Genomic DNA, 21,334 nt, shown 5'->3' with positions numbered 1-21,334 from the left:
TTTTGGATGAGAGCATTTTGGTTCTATTTGGGATGGCACGATTCATGCAGTGCCTTAGTATAGTATTCAGCAGTTGAACTTTCAGTTCCTGTCTGCATGGGTGTCATGAAGTTTGTCACTTCTGATTTGAGTAGCATGAAGTTGGCTTTGGAGAAGTTTTTTATGGTGGTTTCTTTACTGGGGGGTGGGGTGGGATGTGGATGTTAAGGGTGATTAGCTTATGGTCAGACCTGACTAACGAGGGGGTGACCATAGGTATGGAGCATTGATTTCCCATGTTGGTAATGACCAGGTCTAGGATATTGGAGCCCTTGGTGGGACTATGGATTAGTTGATCCAGGGCGTTGGAATTTATGAATTCCAAGAACCGCTGCAAAGGTGTTGGGACATGAGTAGTTTTCCCAGTTAATGACAGGGTAGTTAAAATCACCCAGTATTAGGGTGTTTGGTTCTATCTTAATATTTTCCAGTATGTTTAGAAAGGTGTAGTGAGAATCTTGGGGTATGGTGGGGATCTGTAGCAAGCTACAATTTGGATTGCAGTCTTACCTAGTGTTAGTTGCACTTGGAGAATTTCAGACACATTGTGTTGGCCAACTAGCCTGGTGGTGTGAATATCCTTGGTGAATATTGACACTCCTCCACCTTTAGTGTTTCGGTCCTGGTTTGGTGGCCGAAAAGTGTGGTAAGAGTTGTAGCCTGGTATTGCAGGGGTGCTCTCTGGAGCCTTGAACCAGGTCTCAGTTACTGCACAGATATCGATGTTCTCCATTTTTAGGAGTGCCGCGAGACAGTGCATTTTGAGGTTTAGACTTCTAGCATTGAGTAGCATTAACTTCAGATTTTGCATGCTTGTACCTGTTACGGTGGTGGTTTTGTCCTTTGAAGTTTGCCTAAAAAAAGGCACTATAGGGGTGGCAAGAGCCTTAGCCAGTAACCTGAATCTCAGGGGCGACAGGTGCAGACCATCTCTGGCAAAGCATCGTGGTCTGTCAATCATGTCATCCCAGGCAGACAGATACTGGATCCCCTTTGAATGACACCATAAGCTTAGCCAATTGTTGAAGTCAATCATTTTATCCTTATATTGTGGTATCATTCTGGGCGAAGGCAGGATGCTACTCAGGGCTAGGGTCATACCTGCCTGGGCCACATGATCCGAGAGCTCTTCCATGTCTTTTTCATGTAGTCCAGGGAGGTACGTCTCAAGTCATTCACTCCAACATGGACAATGACAGAGTCATATTTGTACTTGTTGTGGAGTGACTTGAGTGCATGCGTTATGTGGCGGATCCTGGCACCCGACAGGCAGCTGACTGTAATTTTCTCCTTATTCAACCTGGTGAGAGGGACATCAGTGTGCGGACTATAGAGTCACCTATGACTAAAGTGTTAGGTACATTGTCTTGCCTTAGGGGCTGTTGCTGGGTGGCACACTGGTGTTGTGAACTATGTGACACATTGGTTGCGATTGGTGTTTGTTTGCGTTCAGCTTCAGAGGTCTTTGTTGCTTGGGCAGGTTACAGTTAAGGGCCTCTGCATATGTGGATTTAGTGTTGCTATATGTGGGTGTTGGTGGTGCGGGTTTAGAAGGGCTATGTGTTGCTTGAGGTGTAGTGTGGGTGTTAACCTTCTCCTCTTGACTGTTTAGCACAATCTTGGGTGGAGAGAGCTTTGCTTCCATTTTGGCTATGTAAGTGCATCTCTCACAGGTTGTAGTGTTGGGTGGTAGGAGGAGAGGGTTGTCTGGGTACATGAGGCAATTGCTGCATTGCCCCAGTATGCCCAGATTCACCAGGTGGACTCACCTGGTGAATCTGGGCATACTGGGGCAATGCAGCAATTGCCTCATGTACCCAGACAACCCTCTCCTCCTACCACCCAACACTACAACCTATGAGAGATGCAGAAAATAATGACAGACATTTAGTTTTCGACTTTATACCCTTCCAAAAATTCATGATAATGCAAAACTTGTTATTCCATCAACATTCTAAGATTGTAAGAGGAATATTTTAAAAAGTGCCCCCTATTTTGGGTCTTTATCCCATTATGTATAGCTTTGTCCAGAATTCTTGCTGTAAGAGATTGAGAGATGTGCACCTATTTATGTCTCACATCTCAACATATTGTGACAAAAAATGCAAGTGGACCTATGCGTACCTCTCAACTATCCAAGATTTTGACTCATATTTTAGCTCTGTCTCTCTTAATCTCTCCTAAAACTGATAACTTTTGTAGAAAAGGGAGTGAATTTCACTTAGAAAAAAAATGACAAAAATTAGTTATAGGCTTATTTTACTTCATAAAATACATAGTAATTCACATTCTCTTTTTCTGTAAAAGTCTCAAGTTAATAGCACAAACAATTTAAAAGTGCCCCTGATTCTGTTGAGTTTTGTCCCTGATTGTTTGAGAGCTATGGAGCTATTCTTGAAATGTTAATAAACTACAGCAACAGTCTGCAAAACCCATTTCTTCCACTGTCCTTAATTCTGGGTTGGAATTTTGTCTGACTCTTAAAATTGTTCCCCTTTTGAGAAAAGTTGGTGCTTTGTAGTCAACAGATAGTAACAACAGTCACAATATATTTTTAATTCAGAAAATGCACGACCAATTTATGTTTTCTTATTTTGCAAGTATTGTAAGTTAGTAATACCAGAATTTAAAAGGTGACCCGATTTGGGGCTTTTGAAATCGAGTGGATAGTGTTAAACTCTGTCTCCGATTTTAGGCAGTGGAGGTTGGGCGTTATAATTCCACAGAGGCAGTAATCCAAAGTACGTGCCCCATTTACGCCCCTGCCTACACCAACGAGTTCAGTATTACATTTAAAATCAATCAACGTTACCTTGCGTATCCAACCTAATTTTTAAATGATAAATTAACTATCAGCAAGGACACTTGTTGGTAAAGAAAACATTCCTCTTTATTTTCGATTTTCACAACAAGGATTGAAAACAATAAGCGAAGCGCTACTGATTCGGGCACGCGCACCTGTACGTGCAACGGCACATCGTTGGGAATCTAACGTCACGAAGCGTGTCATTCGAGATTTCCCAGAGTACTGTAGGGGCTCTCGACCAGTTTAGGCTTTCGAGTCGAGGGCCGCGGGATAGGCTGCATACAGGTTGTTGTTGGAATCCCCTTTCCTGAGCTTGGATTTGACTATCTCCCCACCCCACCGCAAGAAACATGCGGTTATTCTTACCAAGGCTACCGAACGGCGAATGAGCTTGTCTGTTACCGAGCCTCCAAGGAAACCTGTCGCCCGCCAGCTCCGGCCAGGCAATGACAGCGGCCCTGGCAACCCCGCAGCAGATCAGGGACCGGCTGCTGCAGGCCATCGATACCCAGAGCAATGTGAGTACCCTAAGTGTATAACCGCTGGCGGGCTGCCGATCCTTCCCGCTGGCTGTCCGTACCTGAAGTCAAGCATGGAAGTGGAGAGGCTTGCAGGAATGACAGTGCTTGACTTTGGTAGAGAAAGTGTTAGAATTTTGGGGTTCCATTCTAAGCACTCAACTAGTGTAATGAGCCAAAGCACTTTGAAAGGTCTCAATAACTGGCTCATTCCCGCTTTATTATTGGTTTACGGAAGCAAGACCTCCTGTTATGTTACTCTGAATTCTTGGATTATGTGCAGTAGTGCATAGTACTGGCGTTTCCCTGTAGGGGACCAGCGTGTGATGTAGCCTGCATTGAACTGGTTGTTGTATTGGTGCAGGAAATAAGTGCAGTGGTTGCGGTGTTGGGATTCTTACTGGCGTGATAAAGGGATCTGGGACAGATGCTTATGGATGGGGCAAGTGTCATCAGACATTGCATTAGTTAGCCGAACTTTCTGAACATTTTAGTTTAGGTGAAAAGTGTTGTCGCTGATGCCACCTGGCTACTACTGTGTAGAGAATGCAAAATGTGGCATTACTGCTCCACACACACACACACGCACTTTTTAGCAAATAGTACCTGAAAACATGTTAATTCTGATTGTGATCAGACAGCACCGTGGTGGGAAATAATGCAATCTCTTGGTAGTTGGCATATAGCTCGTTTAAAATGTTAGGAAAGGAGGATCCTACTTGTTTAGAGCAGGAAAAGTGTTACGGAAGGCAAGAAAAATTCCGAGTCTTTGGGAAAGTTGACTTGCGAGGCGCACTGCACATTGGTAGCTGCCAAGGCGAACGACGGTGTATTTTAATCCTGCTAATATCTGCGGGGCAACTGACAGCATCATCGTGTGGTGCCTCAAATTCGTTGTGCTCATCAGCACAGCTAGTTAATGTGTAAGCCTTTCCACCCACCGCGCACACACTTTTTTTCATAGGGGTGCACGTTTTAGAGGCTTGGGTTATGTTTTTTTTCTGATGCCGGTACAGCTTTCCAGAGTGATAGGCAAAAATCCCCGGTCTATACTTTTCTGCAGAACTGGTAATCGTAAAAAACATATTGGGTGTTTGGAAGCTAACGTTTACCACAGTCTGTTGTAGCGGACTACATTGTACATGGTCCCGGTATAAATTTTTACTTGAGTGTGAGGATTCGGCAATCGTTCGCAGGCCTCTGTGGGAATTTTAGTGCACACTACCCAGTAAGACATATTTACTTACTTGAAAAGTTTTTACATGTATTTGTTTTAAGTATTGGGTAGTGTGTCAAGAGCTTTGATGAAAATGTTAATCTCTTGAAAATTTAGGGATCGAGCATGGTAAAATGTATTTCTGACACTGGGTTAGCATTGGCGAGCTCTTATAATGTGCAAGCGCCTTTGGTAAAAAATAACTTACCAATCCTTGAGCGATGGGGCCTGGCTTTTTGTATTGTGAGGGCGGAGTTATTTTTGTCACAAGTATATTAATTGTTTTGAAAGTATACAAATGGGTCACAGTGCATGGACCTGCAAATCTCGTCCTCTTTTCTGTTTGATATTTAAGGACTTTTCATATACTTGATCATAAAGCGTTAGGATGTTGTAGTGTGTGTTTGTAATCATTAAAAGCTTAAGCTAGCCATGTTGCTGTATGTTGTAGATTGTTGGAACTAACCATTACTTTTTAAGGCATGCATTTGCAAGTATAGTCTTATCCTATCCTTTCTTGGATGAAAAGTATTTTTTATGACCAACGGAATTTGTTTTAATGTGCAGACACCGAATGAGTTATTTATTGAACATTAATCGCGCCTGTTTTTCAGGAATGCAGTGACTGGTGTTTACTTATTGTTACATCGACTTCCTTGCGTTTTGCCATGGTAAAGTGATGTATTTTGCCTGGTTGTAAAGTTTCGGTGTCCTAATAGTGGTACACGGGGAACCACTAGTGATAACTTATTGAGAGGGGGCAGTAGCACAGTTACCGAATTTTGTTCCAGTTGTTCTTTGCGGGGGGTAGGGAGGAATCGGTGTTTTGTGAAAATATGATTTTTTGCGATGTATGCGGACTAATTACTACAGACATGCATTTTTGCCGTAGTAGCTGTTCCGGATCATATGACGTACAGCACATTTTACATGCAAATACAGTTGTATATTTTTGATTGCAGATCAATGTGGACGTTTAACAGAATCGTATTGCCATTGTATAATCTCTTAAAATTGATTTGGAAGTTCTTGATTCTCTGGAATGGATTTGTATGGGTGTGGCGTGTACTTTCAACAGTGATAGGTTTGAATGCCGAAAGTACTGTATACTGTGGAATTCTGAAAGTTTGTGTAGTACTACATCTTTAGAGTGTACTCCAAAATACGTTTTACAGACCTTAACATTCATGTGGTTAAGAATGCTTCAGGTCCTTTATGTAACCCATTGGGTTTAAATGTGGTTGATTTGTGGCATTTTATTTATTTGTTTGTAAAAATGTATATTTAAATGTATGCTATTTTAATTCTATGTTCATTGCTGTTATGGTATATGTTTGAATTTTTTTAGTTTTGTTGCACGTCAGTCTTGTTGCAATGAATGGGTGAATTATATAAAAGGTCTTCTGAATGGTGTGCAGTTGTATTGCATAGATGCCCAAGATGAATCTCTGAGTTTTAGCATATGGTACATATTTGTATAACATGCCTGTGAGTTGAAATTACAATAGGTCTAAAACAACATTTTTATTGTATAGTTTTTATCAATCACAATGCGTGGGGTCTGAAAGAGTGATTATTTTCTTATTGTCTCTTTGGCTGTGAATATTGGTATGCCAGTAAATCGAGTGGCAGTAGCTGATACGACACCCAACTCTGTAGAAAAACTGGGAAAGGGGCTTGATGGTGATTGGTATGGTCAAACTATATATGGAATGTGTTCTTTACTTTACTTTTATTTAATATTATGATATTCTGATTGCTACATAGTTGCTGTGGTGTAGTAAGTTTTGTACAACCATGTGTATGTAAAGGGAAGTGCGCAAGTCACAATATCAGACAGGGTTAGTATGGAGACACGTACTGGAGGTAGACATAATGTGTCCAGCTGATGTCTGTTGTGCAGACAAGTGTCACTTTCCTTGCTAAGTAATTCCTCTTGTTTAGCTCACCCAAGTAGTGTGTAAACTAAATTACTTTTTATAATGTGAAAAAAACAGTTGATCATTTTGTTATGTATTGTCAATAAAAAGTCCTGCTTTATCAGCTTGTATTGTCTTGTATTTGTTCCCATTTTAGTTTATTGCTGTGGTGATAATTTAATACTAATATGAGATATACTACATATCACACCTTTATGTAGCTGTTCCTCTCACCTGTTTTCCCCATTTTTTCCTTCCTTTCAACTTGCATGCCATTGGTATTTAACACACTTTGTGTGAAGAGGATGCAGGCAGACATGAATGTGCATTTTCCATCCTTGTCCATCTTTAACAGTTCTGCACCCTGCCTTTTCAAAGCAGTTCTCTCTCTACTGTTAGTGCATACTTAATTTTTTTGTCTTTTCATAGTCCAAACTGATGTCCAGTTTCTCATGATCTTTGTGATACTTGTATGCAAAATGTCCTGTAGCGTATTGATTTTTTTTCTGTGTAGTCCCCAAAGTTACTACTTTTTTGTCTTTTAGCCAAATTCTGTATTCATCTTAATTTTGGTGGCACTGTGATGCATGTCCCTTTTCCGACCACCCTTTTATGTAGTGTTATGTGTTATCTGAATAAATTGCATCCACTGGGTTACATTTGTGTGAGTCAGTCATGAAACGGTCTCTGTCACTTGGCAAGATACAGAACATCGCTACAAAAGTTTTTATAAAAACATTTACACATTTCACTGTCTCCTAGCGAACCACAGTGTGGCAAGTTGAAGTGTCTTAGCTTTAAAAAATGTTCATATCGGGATGCTTTGCTTCTGTTTTCAAAGCTTTAAAATGTCTTGCTTTACTACATTTAACTCTGTAATGCATGCAGCATTAATGAAACATGACCAGGTCTCACCAGTCATAAACAACTTTTACTGCATGGAGTGCCATGATTACCCTTTGTAAAAGGGACCAAAAAAAGCTGTTACAATTGTCTCATGTTAGACTGGCAAAAAAAAAGTGGCGGAAGGTAAAATAGCAGTTGATGTTGTAAATTTTATTCATTGCTTACTGTTGGGAAATCGGTTCCGTCCTCAGAACTGATACGGCCGTTTCCCGTCTAGCGCAAGCCAAAAACTCTCAGCTAAGAACCTACCCACAATGCCCCTCCTAGATATTCCAGATCTCGTTTGCTGTGTTCCTAGTTAGACGTGTTAGACATCTCTCTCAAAGCTTAGTAGTATTTTGTTTTTGATGGTTTTTCTTCTGAATTTAAACATTTTTAGTCAAGTTAGTGTTTTGTCACTGTCGTCTATAACCAAGGCCTATTTCCTACCCTTTTTTTTTTTTGGTAATTAAATTTTTTACCTATTTTGACTGTCCCTCTCTCCTGTCTTTTGACATGCCTCTTACTAGTGGTATTCCTTAGCATAACGCCACTGGTATTTCTTCCTTAATTTTTTCTACAGGCTAGCATTGTTTTCCTTACCATGTCAGACAAAGCTAAGTTGGGTTTTAAACAGTTTGACAAGTGTGAACGTAAGATGCCTAACTCAGGTACACGTTCGTTGTGTCTACTGTTTGGGCGTGAATCATTTGAAAGCTGGCTGTGACATTTGTGATGGATTTACTAATCGGACACTAGCGGAATGTAAGCATAAACTTTTATTTTAAAAGGTTTACTCAAGATACCTTTCTTGGAGGCTCTGACTAGGTAGGAGGTCTCACCCCCTCCAAAGACCAAAAAACATAAGGACAAACTGAGTCACTCGGTTCCTGCATCTCCGTCTGTTAAGGAACCAAGTTGGCTTCATGCTTCCTCGGCTCAGACCTCTTTGGCACCAGGCTTTGTGTCTTCTCCCTCGGTGCCGTCCATGATATTCACCCATATTTCGGCTCTGACCTCTGCACCGTTGACTTCGGTGCTGTCCTAGGATCTGACATTTTCTCCAATGACTGTATCTGCTTTGGCACCATCCCCAGCCACGTTGCCGACGGTTTCTTCGGCTCCAAAACTCGAATACCTGTCAAGGACAAGATACCTCCGGTGCATACTGTCTAGGTTCCGACAGCAGTGTTTTCCCTGTCGGCACCGTCCACCCTTGATGCATCGGCTCCGGTGGAACCGATGCTCTGCCAAAACAATGCTTGGACCCATCCCGTACCTTGGTATCTAGCCCGGCACCTATTTTCTCGCTGGTGCCATCTATATCCACGGCTCCGATGGCTTCCAGTTTTCTTGCTCCTCTCCCAACCCTCTATTTCGGGATTCCAGGCACAGGAGTCACAAGAACCCTCTTTGAAGGTAACCCCTTCTCCAGAGTCCTCAGAAGATCCCACTGGGGAGCCACTCCGGAAGAAACTGTGCAAGAGGAAGCACCTTGATTCACTGGAGGAATCTATCACTGAAGACACTGATTGTGATGAGGGGGAAGGGTCCACACGGTTTTCCCCCAGACGATATCTCATTCAGAGACAATATCAAATTTGTCAAGCAGCAGGGAGATGGAAGTCCTATAACCCTTCTTCCTAGGAATCAGTGTTCCTGCAGGCCTTCTGTGCCTGGCCATCTACTTCCTGGTTGACCCCACCAGCAGATGACCTTGTTAAACTCATTGTGCAGCATGCCTGGAAGGCCCCGGACAATGTAGAACCTGTCCCCCAGAGGCCAGACAAAAATTTTATCTACACCTGAAGACAAGCCCCACTGGTCCTAGCAGTTGACAGTTGATTTTATGGTTGTGGAGGTGGCCACCAAGAGGGAACTGGCAGAAGATAGTTCCACCGTCCATCCTCCAAACAGAGTCCCGTACGATGGACAGACTAGGGAAACGGACCTATGCTTCAGTGACATTTGACATTTGCCATTCGGTCGCTGAACTATCTGGCACACTTAACTCGTCTCTAAAGAAACCTAATTTCCGAAATGTCTTTCTCTTTGGTGGGGTACTGTCTGATGAGGTGCGTGATACTGTTGCCTTGCAGCTAGCTACCCATGAATCCATCTCTAACACCTCGATGCGTTTGATAGCTCACTCCACCGAGGGGGCAGCTCGAGCTGCCGCATCCGGCGGTGTCATGAGACGTAATGCTTGGATGTGGTTGTGTGACTTCCCAGACGCCTTTAAATCGTCCTTTGTCAAGCACATGTCACTGAATCTACTTTTTGGACCCAAAGTACGAGACACCCTTACATGTAGTGAGAAAGACGGAAAGACCTTGTCTGCTGTGGGCATATGCCTTTCCAGCCCCAAAAGGTGCTACTCCAAGAACCAGAAGGGAGAAAAAATGTGGTTCAAGAAATCCCAAGGACCTTTTCGTGACACTCTTAATGAACAATCCCCCCCGGGGAAGAGGGGGCAACTCGTATGGAAGACATCCCTTTTGGAGTAGAGGGGGTCTGCGTAACCAGAGCGCTAGAGATTCTTTTTCCGGGAGACCCTACATGTGCTCTTGAGCAGCGACCCGATTGCTTCCCTCTGGAAGCTATCGGGGGTCATTTTCTGTGCATCTACCAGCCTGACATCTTATTACTACCGATGTTTGGGTGCAGAGAATAATATCCAGTGGCTACCCAAATACCTTTCGACTTAACTCCCAGACCCGTCAAACGAATCCCTGGTGTACCACCCAATCAGAGGGAATTAGCAGCCTGAGCTAGAAAAGTTGCTATGGATAAGCCATCCAACCAGTCTCACCAGACCAGACAGGATTCGAGTTTTACTCTAGGTCCGTTTATTGCCAAAAATGACAGGGGACTGAAGACCAATCCTGGATCTTGGCCTGTTGAACAAATTTATCAAACCTCAAGAATTCCGGATGGGCATGATGCAGTCCATTCTTCCCTTCCTAGGGAGGAATAACTGGATGTGCTCTATTGATCTCCAGGAAATGTACTAACACACAAAGATGGATCACCGCTCCCGGAGGTTTCTCTGCCTCCGGCTGGGAGCCCATCACTACCAGTTCAGGGTACTGCTATTCGGTCTCTGGACAGCACCCCCCCCCCCCCCCCCGAGTGTTCACCAAATGTATGGCAGTTGTGGTAGCTCATCTTCGACTACAAGGTTTCCAGGTGTTTCCCTATCTAGACAATTCGCTCTCTACTTGGGGATTACAATCTACAAAGACAAATCTCAAATTTCCCCAACGAAGACACTTGAATTTATTGGAGCGGTCTTTGACACAACATCCTGTCAAGCTTCTTTTCCCCCCTCACAGGCTTTTGAAAATAAGATACCAAATCCAAGACCTTCCTCCTCAGACCTATGTACCAGCACGTCTTGTACTGCAACTCTTGGATTCCATGGCAGCTGCCATTATGTTAGTACCACTGGCAAGACTGCACATGAGAATTCTGCAGTGGCTCTTTTCTGCTCAGTGGTCATTGCTAACTCGACCACATGATATGCCTTACAAACCGTTGCAAGGAGGAAATGCTATGGTGGATGGAGCCAAAAAACCGTCTTTGGTGTCGACGGTTCTGTCTTCCCCAACCCACAGCCATGGTGACCACGGACGCTTCATTATTTGGGTGGGGGGGCATTTCCAGGTAAAGACTGTCCAAGGCACCTGGACTCCTCTCGAGAGCAACTTGCACATAAATGTCCTGGAACTGAGGGCAGTTCTCTTAACGTTGCAAGCGTTCCATGCATCCCTGCCTTAGTCAGACAATGTCAGTCGTCTGGTATATCAACAAGCAAGGCGGAACCAGATCTTACCCCCTGTGTCGGGAAGCCATGAGGATTTGGCATTGGGATATGGCTTCCAATCGCTTTCGTATAGCAACGCACATTCCCAGGAGTTCCAGCTGGGGACTTGGTCCTAACAGTAAGCAGTGAATTTAAAGATTTACAACATCAGATAAAGAAGTTATGTTTTACCATAACGTTCCATCTGTGTTGTAGATCTTTATTCATTCCTTACCTCCCGCCCTCCTCCCTGCCTGGACTCCTGGTGGACTTTAGTACTCCTGGTTAGGGTATTTGCTCAGACAGAGACTCCTACTTTTTTCCTATTACTACATCTTTTATCTAGGGTGGGCAAACTTTGTCCGGAGTATCTAGGAGAAGGGCATCATGGGTAGGTTCTTAGCTGAGAGTTTTTGGCTTGCACAAGCTGGGAAATGGCCATATCGGTTCCGAGGACAGAACCGATTTCCCAACAGTAAGGAGTGAATAAAGATCTACAACACAGATGGAACGTTATGGTAAGACATAACTTCTTTTTAAAAAGCTGTTGGGGAAACTTTGCTGCAGAATGTAATGTCTAATAGTTTTTAAAGTAGCTTTTTTTCTGAAGGACGTGTTTGGCAGAGCTAAAGCCTGTAAAACACTTTGCTCCTGTAACTGGTAGTAAATGGAGCAGATAAGTAAGAATTATTGTTGGTTCTTGACTATCGTGAACCTTCGTGTTGACATGGATGCCAAGAAATTCACCTCAAATGCTTAAATTTTAATAACTGATTTTACTCTCAAATGTTTGAGATTTGAAATACTTTATTTTTCAGCCAAGGTCTGTCCTCTTTCAGCCAGTTCATTAGCATCTTCCATGTACTTCTTGCTTCCTGTAAGTCTTGAAGCTTCTGTAACAGAGTACTTTTATGCCTGTTGTAATTGTATATATTGCATATAAAAAGAACTACAAGTTTTACACCCAAAATTTAAATATGCTACAATAAGTAGTCTGTGTGGCTCAAAGGATTAAGGCAGGTAGCTTGTGTGATGGTGTTCAGTGTTCTAATCTTGAGGTATCCAGAAATGTTAGGTGGAGGAACTGTTTTGCTGTATACAATAGTGCAAAACAGTTTGGAGCAGATTCCAAAAGCCAACTATCCTTTCTCTGTGTTTTCATGTATATTAGTTGCGTAATAGGGGAGTATAAATGACTGTTATTTTCAGACTTCCTGAAAGTTTTGGTGTGGAAGAGTCGTCGTTTTACGTTCCAAGTCCAGCAACTTAATAGAGCAATGATTTGTAAAAAAAAAAAATGCAATCATCCACAGAGTAAATACTTTGCCAGTGTAACAAAAGTAACATTTAATGTATTTACTAAAATTGCCATTAAACACCCCCCCCCCCTCGAGTCCTATCACTGTATTAGAGACTGGAATTCATTGTGGATCCCATTGACACACAGCATTTCTATCTCATGTTGTCCAAACACATAATCAAGCAAGTCTTACTTGTGTCCCAAGTTTGTCCTTTATCTTGTGTCTGGGTCGCCTCAAGTTATCTTTATGATCCCAGTTATTCTCATTAGGGTTAATGTATAATTATTGACCATGGTATGGGCAAAGCAAATCATTAACCAAATGGGATGGGTTCTTTCGAGCACAAAACGGGAAATTGACTAGGCTTAATGGCCTGCAAGGGCAGCTAGTTTAGTGCTTATTTGCTTGATATAAAATTGTATACAGGCTAAGACTGAAGTGTTAGGGATGTGGCTAAAGCATGCTGGTTAAGTTGTGTCCAGGGATATTGGATATTGTCAATCTCATTGTATTATAATTTTTTAGGAGTGCAGATTCTTTTTGTGCTAAAGAAGAAAAACCTGTAGTGCATTTATACATTTTAATACACTTTAAATATTCATTGCTTGTGTGAAATTAGTATTAATTTTTGAGGTAATGGCAAGGAAGGTTGCAGATTAACTTCGCAAAATGAGAATGTGGGTTCATAGGTGGTCCCTAGACATGATGACAAAGTAAGACTACAAAAGTGAGTCATAAAGTAGACTGTTCACTTAGATTCAGCAAGACCTCCTGCAGATGGCTTACATTCTGTGGCTGAGAAAATGTACTTTTCCTCTGGCAGAAATGTTTTTTTCAGAGTCTTTTTATTACTCTATTCTGGGCCTCTGGTTTGCAGGATACGACTTGAATATTGTGTAATGCTCTGCAGAAGCAGAGCATCCTTAAAATAAGGTGTGCTTTTATACCAAAAGGTTTCTTGAGATTTTTCTTAACTGCTCTATTCAATTACAGTTATGCCTCAGAGGATGAAACTGGAGGAGAAAGGCACTGTATGTTCTCAGATGTCTTGGAATATTGAATTGAGAGAAGTGTTTTGTAAGAAGGAAGAACATTGATATCTGGTTACAAACAGACCCTTTGTAGATATCTTGCTACTTTTGTTATATTCTTTTATAAGTTCACCTAAGAAAGTTACTGCACATTTTTTGCAACAGTGCAACTGCTTCATGAAATTCCAAGGCCCTTCTGTCACTCAGTACAGTGCAGATGATTGTTTTAGGGGCACATCTGGTGTATTTTTCCTGGGTCTGTGTTACCATATCAAATGTTTAGGTTGTCTAGTACCTAAACCTCGAACTGGTAATATCGAAAGCCAAAAACCGCTAACTGCCGCTTTCACACAGAGAAATTAATTCCTTCACCGATCTGCTAATGAAGTCCCAGCCCACTTTGTCAAACACCCTGTCCGCATCAAAACTCACCAACAGTGGTACCCACACACACTCTTGCCTCCCTCTGGATCATCAGTGTTGTCAAATGTTTGTTTCCCCTCCACAGAATCACACTGATCCCCATCCAGCAACTCTGGCATCACCCCCACCATTCTCTTAGCCATCACAAATAAATAAAAACACTCTATAGTCATGGGCTTAGTATTGAAATGGACCTGCATGAAGTTGGATCCAATGGATCCTTAACCTCTTTAGGGTATTACAGCTACCAACACTTTCTTCCAGGTTGTTGGTGGTACTTCTCTTAAAAATATTGTTAAACAAAACCTTCCAGATCTTTTATAATTTTTTCCCCTCCTAGTTTCCAAACTTCCAGAGGAATGCTATCTATTGTTGGTGACTTTCCTTGTACATCAATTTTCTCATCTCTTCCTATCCTGTTAGTAATGGAGCCTCCTCTGCCTGTAACCTTGGCATATTTAACTTTTCCATAAACATTTTCATTTGTACCTTTTCTTGATTTCCATATTTCTGTTTGTAGACTTCCATAGAATTTCTCAAATATTTCTAATACTTCTACAGGATCCCTTGTCACCTTCCTTGTTCTAGGCTCCCTTAGCATGGTGACTGCCCTAAGTTGTTGTGCGAAAAGTTATTGTGCTCTGGAGTTAGAAAAAACAGTTGCCTAACAGCATTCTTTCTAAACTCATGCATATTATCGAGGTAATCCCTTATTTTCTGGTTAGCATTCTGCAGTTGCTCATCCTCTTGTTCTGTGAGATTTCCTCTGTTTTGTAATACTTTAACATTTGTCAGTCCCTCTAAATAATTCTATCTCCCTTTCTTTTATTTCCAACTTATTTTTAAACTCCACCTTAATTTTATCCCACCCCTATCTATGTTTTCAGAAGAAATTCTCTAATCTCTCCTGAATAAGTTCCACTACCCATTCCTTAAATTTCTCTGTTTTCAACAAATAGGTGAGAAAGTCCCACTGTCTCATTTTTGTTTAATTACCCTGTGTTTTTATTTTGGTTGTAGTTGGTGCATGATCTGAAATAGTTATTGGGTGCGTATCAAGACCTTCAATTTAAATGCACAGGTTACTGTGAAATGTTAAGTTCTGTCTAGTTTAGCCCAGTTTTTGTGTCTTGAAGAATAATATGCAAATTCACTCCAAACTCCTAGTACTGAATTCGGTACTTGCGTATCATCGCAACCAGATTTTCACGATAATAGCGCTTGCTTCCCAATGCGGAAATGTAAAAAGAAATGTATGCAAAATCACACTGACAATGTCAACTTCATGTAAAAACATTGTTTAGGTAGCAAAAACATTGTAAATTTAAAGGAATGAGTGTTTCTTTCAAGCTATGCTGTTTTCCAACATCTTGTCACTGTAGATACATTTTACACAGCTGCTCTGTGTAATGCAAGTTTCATATCCCCAGCCGCGAGCCTGTAAATGTTGTCAAAGTTATACTTCAGATTAGTAAAGCGATCTATGTAGATATTCGGTGGTAGTGAAGTAACCCCAAAAAACAACCTTTATAAATACAATGTGTTTGTGGGATCTACCTAAGACAGAAAAGGAGTCAATAGGACTTTTCCGGCAATATGGCATATCAACAAGTAAAGAATGCTGTTCCGGACATTCAATAACATTATACTATGGGAAGCAGATTTTTTGGAAATGCAATATAGAAAAATGTTACCAGCACATAGGAGCTCGAGTGAGTAATTTCTTTGAAGGAAGTAGATTTAATTTTACCACCGCTGTCCGCTTCATTTATTGTTGGGAAAAGCAGATGACATCTAAGTTTCTGTCAGGAAGAGCTGGACATGGCTGACAAAGACAGTCATAGACTGGAGTAACTACTTATGTGATGTCTGTGTCTTAGAATTGGAGAAAAGGGACAAGAAAGAAATCGGAGGGCCAGGGTGTATTGTGGAAATAGACGAGACTCTTTTTACTAGACGTAAAAGTAGTGCTGGCCGTATTCTCCCTCAACAGTTGAGTATTTGGAGGGATATGTAGGGAGACGAGAGAGACTTTTCTTGTAAAAGTTCCTGATAGAACAGCCACAGCATTATTTAATAAAATCAAAGAATACATTAAACAGGGCACTACTGTTTATTCAGATTCGTGGCGGGCATATCAAACTCCACAACTAGAAGAAGCTGGTTTCAGTCCTGATAAAGTAAACCATAGCTACAACTTTGTAAATCCAAACACAGGAGTGCATGCACAACACATAGAGAGAATGTGGGGATCTGTTAAGTGGAGAAACAAAAAACAGAGAGGCACTGCAAGACACCATTTGGACTCCTACCTAATTGAATATATCTGGCGTGAAACACAGCTTGCACTAAAGAAAGACTTATTTGATGCAATCTTGACAGCAATATAAGACACTTTCTCTCCATTCAAAAAGTATAACCCAGCAAGTGAACCATCTACAAGTATGCTTCCTTAATCGGCGATAAAATATTTACAAATATGTTGCTCAAAAACATCCAGAAGACATCCACATGTATACTATGCAAAACATCCACAAAACATTGCAACAATAACTGCTATCCCCCCAAAAAATCAGTTTCTGTCAAATACTACAAGAATGCTCTTCATAACTTTAGCCTCCATCGTCAAGACCTTCATCTCTGTTTGATTGTTTAGATTGCTATTACCTTTAACTTCAATTATTTCCTACAGTATGTCAAATAAAACTAGTTATTTACCAAAGTGTTGCTCCAGATTTCTTCTTCTCAGAAAAAAGTTTAGTATCCAATTTCGTAGTAATCCATCACGCAGTAAAAACGAACGAGCATTTCCCATGCGTCCACAATTCACTTCTGCACTAAGACAGCAGTGCAACCAGTTTTGATGTACACAAAGCAAGTTTCACATTTCTGTGTTAACTTACGCTACTAATTTGGGACAAACTACGTTGTACCCTAAGAAAACATCAAATTCTGACTTACTTTTAGTCCCACAATCCGTTTTTGGGCCAACAAACGTATTACCGCAACAGCGGAAATCTGGTTGCGATAATACGCAAGTACCTTGAATTAAAGTCTTCCATGCCAAATATTTTCATAAATTTCTTTAAAAATCTACCTTCCTTTGTTATATTTTCTCTTCTGGGCCCCATCAGTCACATATTCACTGTTGCGAATCAAATTCCAGTTCTCACCTATAAGTAATATTCCTTGGTAAAAGCTTTTCCCAGAATTTTCTTATGCTCCATTATAGCAGTTTTCGGTGGACTATAAATGCATGCCAGTGTAATCCTCCCTTGCCAGTAGCCCCTTAGTACTACAAATCTACCATTATTATCCTTTTCTGTTAGTATTTTGAGCTTCTCCTGCAGTTTAATATAAGTACTCATTTCTCCCTTTGCCCCAGTTATTCCACTCAATAACCATCCTGAGTATCTTTATCAAATTTGCATGTACATGTCGTTCCAAGTGTCTCCCTGTAGCATAGATACCCACACTCTTCAATTTGTAACATGGTTCCCTACTCTTTTTTGTTTTTATCTGAGAGACCATTAACGTTTTAAAATAACATACTTCGAGGGTTTTACAGCAGCAAATGGTTGTTGCCAAAGTCATGGCCGTAAGTTAAATGCAGAAAAATGTATTATCATACTATTTGGCAGAAACACGATCCCTACTGATGACCACATTAGCGGCAACCCCCTAAGCACACAACCTGTGGTGAGAGACTTGGGTACACAAGTTGACAACAGCCTCGCATTTAAACATCAAATAGCGGCAATGGTCAGAAAAGCATTTTACTTGGTACATCTCATAAGTGAAGGGATTGCATCCAGAAAAAAGGAGGTTGTTACCTCTCTGTACTCCTCCCTCATTAAGCCAATAATTTAGTACAACGCCCCATTTGGTATGTACCTGTCCATACACCTGCACCAACTGGAAAGGCCACAAAAATACCTCACGAAGAGAGTCCATGGCCTCCACCTGTTCAATGTGGATAGGCTCACATCACTGCCACTCTACTCTGTATCATACAGATTGCTCTGAGGTGATCAGAGTCTCGTCTACAAGGCAATCTCAGACCCTGCTCTACTAGAGATGCTCCATATCCGTAAGTCTAACTCTTTCATGTAGTACCTGATCGAAAGGCTTCAATCTAATATGTGACCTTAACAAAACCTCCTGGAGAGACAGGTTTGTCTCCCAGAGGCTGCCCCATCTCTGGAATAGACTCCCTATACACATCAAAGTACGTTGCTGACCCTCTTCAGGTGCAACCTTGATGAGTGGATGGACAACCACAAATTTGTCCCAGGGGTTCCACCTGTGTCTGTCATTGACAGGGGACAACAGGTGCTGATTGAGGTTTCTCTTTTGGGGGATAAACTCTTGGTTAGGCTTATGGGCCCCAGCGCCATTAGCCTAGTAATCTCCTATGATCTTAGTGAAATCCTCCAAAGCATACTTAGTCAAAACTGCCCAGATCTACTAAATACAATCCTAAGGCCTTCTTCACATATGTTCGCAGTCTCAAAGGAAGCACTCTGATCTGCTCAGAAGTGGTGGTCAAGGACACCACATACACATGCCATAGATATAGCCAACCTGCTGGCAGACAGGGTGACGGGTGAAGTTCTCACTGAACCTTTCAGTAAATCAGGACATCCTCAGCACCTGACCCCCCCCCCCTTATCTCTAGAGAGCAAGTCATCACTGCCCTCTCAAAGGTGAAAAATACAGCCTCCATGAGACCCATTAACATCCCAGGCTGCATCGTGCATGAACTCTGGAGGAACTTGCAGCATCATTAGGCACGCTGCCCAGCCAATGCCTGAGTACAGGGTTCATTCCAGCCGAGTGGAGGACCTCCACTGTCATCCCTTTGTACTAAGGTGGAGCGTCCACCAATCCAGGAAATTAGAGCCATCACCCTAACTATCCTGATCTGCAAGGCCATGGAACAGTTTATCATGGACCTCCTTAACAAGGACATTGGCAACCTCCAGACACAACCCCCCCAGTTTGGTTTTGTCAGGGGGAGGTCATGCATGCTAAATCTGGTTGACTTCTTTGAGACAGTCACCAATGTCATGGCCAAGGGAAAGACTGTGCACTTTGCCTACCTAGTCCTGGCCAAAGCTTCAATACTATTTTCCACTCGGGTATACTAGACACTCATCTAGGCATCAATCTGTATGTTACCAGATGGGTAGGAAACTGGTTAATCGATAGAACCCACCTAGTCAAAACAGAGTGCAAATGTGAAATGTATGTAGCAGAAAGCACTTTTATTAGTGATGTCATTATGGGTGCTGAAGATAAGTGAAGGATCTAGGCAAGTCCTAAATATTTATATACTTAAAAATGATGCAGTTTTTATATCTGTGGTAGAAATTTTGTTACAGTAGTTTTGTGTGGAGATGCTTGTAATATCGCACACAAAGCTCGTCAGTAAGATTATTAGTTGCTCCCCACTTGCAGAGTTCAGAGAGGGGTTGTTGTAGTTGAGTTTGTAGTGTGCATGGAAATTTGTTGGATTATAGTAAGAGTGTCATCTGCATATAATGTGGGTGTAATGTGGGAATATCTTCAGTAAGGTCATTAATAAGAACAATAGTACTGGTCCCAAAAACAGAACTTGTGGGACAACAGTATTGCAGGTACTAGTATGGATTTGAAGCATTCTATTCTTTAGATAGTATTCTATTCTTTAGATAGTTGTGGAACCACATAATAGTATTCTGTGAATGTGGTAGCCTTCCTCTCAGTAATAAGGCTTTGAGCTTACTAGTCTTGTATGTTGCTGTTACTTCCGTAGATGGTGTTATTCCAATATGGTGGTCTAATTTTGCCAAATGGTTTCTCTCCAGTAGTTACAAAATGTGGTCTTCCAAGTGTAAGGACATTCAGGCATGGAATGTTTCTTGCAAAGAGCTAGGGGATGTTTGAGGGGAGATTGTGTGATTTGATTAGTAGAAAAGTAGAAGCAGGGTTGCTTTCTGTAATAGGAAACTAATTTTGATTTTGCAGAAATGGGCAGTGGTTGGTCCTAGGCTCTGCTAAACAGAAGATAAAATCTGCATGTTTTGTGTACAGTTCTCTGATGTATTTAGAGATGAACTTAATGATGTAATGTATGGGGAGCGCATTGACTTGGAAGCAGTGCATTTTCACTTGTGCTTTGTCGCCGGAAAGAGTAAATTTAAAGTTTTGTAATTCAGTTTACAGTTTTGTAATTCAGTTTACTTGTAAAAGTGTTTTTGACTGCTGTGTTATGGTTGAATATCTGTGAAGGGTCCAATTAAAAACGTCTTGTTTTTTCTGTGAAGTCCTTTACTAACGACTTTATAAATATGTATACATTTTCATTTTTAGGTCTTGTGTGTTGCAAAAAAATTGGCTTTAACATTTTTAGATTATCTTAAGATATCCAGTTCCACAGGGAATTGAAATGTGGAATTTTGTTTGTAAATTGTGGAAGTTTAGTGTAGAAAGTAATCTATGTACATTGTCAGATTAAGAATCTGTACAATTTGTCAGATTTAAAGGTAATGGGGATCTAAGGAAATATTGAGAGAAAACTGTATGGTCTGTGAACATACCTCTGGCGAATACCATTTGCAAGTTTACATTAGTGTAAGACGGTTATCACAAGTTAGCTGAAATTTTTTTTTTTTACTAGGGCAACTACAGAAACTGGGGAAACAACCTGAGGCTCCAAAGTTAACTGACACCAACTTCAGAAACAAGTTATGGTTTACAGTGTCAAGGGTCAATGTCAAAACTGTATATTCTATACTAAATAGCCCATTATTCATATGTAGTATTTGTACAGGAGTGTCAAAATGCTAAAGTCAGATCTAAAACCAAATTTTTCTCCTATTAGTATACAGCTGTTAAGGTCAGTGATTTACTGAAAGATTAGTTTCTCAAGTAGTTTGTCAGATGGCTGTAAAATAGATGTAAAATCTTGAGTTGGTTTAGGCAAGTGTGAGCATGACTGCATTGTGATGGTTGGGGCCGTAGGTTATCCCTTTATGTAGTTGGCTGAGGTAACTAATTGTAGGTTTGGTATTATCAGGAGTTGGGCAAGGAATGCGTGTGTTCTGAATGTTTGTTCTTTTGTGACTAGTTATAGATAGGGTTCCCCTACCAGTTCTGAGGCCTGATCTGTTGTCCTTGTGTATGAAGTTGCTGTTTAGAGTAAAAGCCGAGAGCTGTCCTTTAGCCGTAACAGAATTTTGCTGCTAACCGAGAGAGAGGCTTGGCCCTGAGGACGTAGGTAGGACTAAAAATAATACATATGTACACATCCTGGCAAAGCAGCATACTCGAAACTAAGTAGAATGGAGGGATGGAATGGGAACAGCATCAGTGATCATTCGAACATCCTGCTGTTTAGTTTTAATTTA

The 21,334-nt window shown here is 41.3% G+C and overlaps 1 protein-coding gene across 2 annotated transcripts in view; it reads left to right on the top strand.

Annotated features, from left to right (window-relative positions):
* Window positions 1–2,999: 2,999 nt before the first annotated feature.
* MED26 (mediator complex subunit 26) overlaps window positions 3,000–21,334 on the top strand; it is a 527,523-nt gene continuing 509,188 nt past the window's right edge. Inside the window, exon 1 of one of the 2 annotated variants that reach the window (XM_044090729.1) lies at window positions 3,000–3,363. In XM_044090729.1, coding sequence (XP_043946664.1) covers window positions 3,292–3,363 — 72 coding nt within the window. In that variant the 5' untranslated portion in view covers window positions 3,000–3,291. The remainder of the gene's footprint in view (window positions 3,364–21,334) is intronic. The other variant, XM_044090730.1, reaches the window with a different exon arrangement.

The sequence above is a fragment of the Protopterus annectens genome, chromosome 13.part0 (assembly GCF_019279795.1).
Source record: "Protopterus annectens isolate FY-2018-M chromosome 13.part0, PAN1.0, whole genome shotgun sequence".
NCBI classification, from domain to species: domain Eukaryota; kingdom Metazoa; phylum Chordata; order Ceratodontiformes; family Protopteridae; genus Protopterus; species Protopterus annectens.
This window is presented reverse-complemented; position numbering and strand designations above follow the sequence as displayed.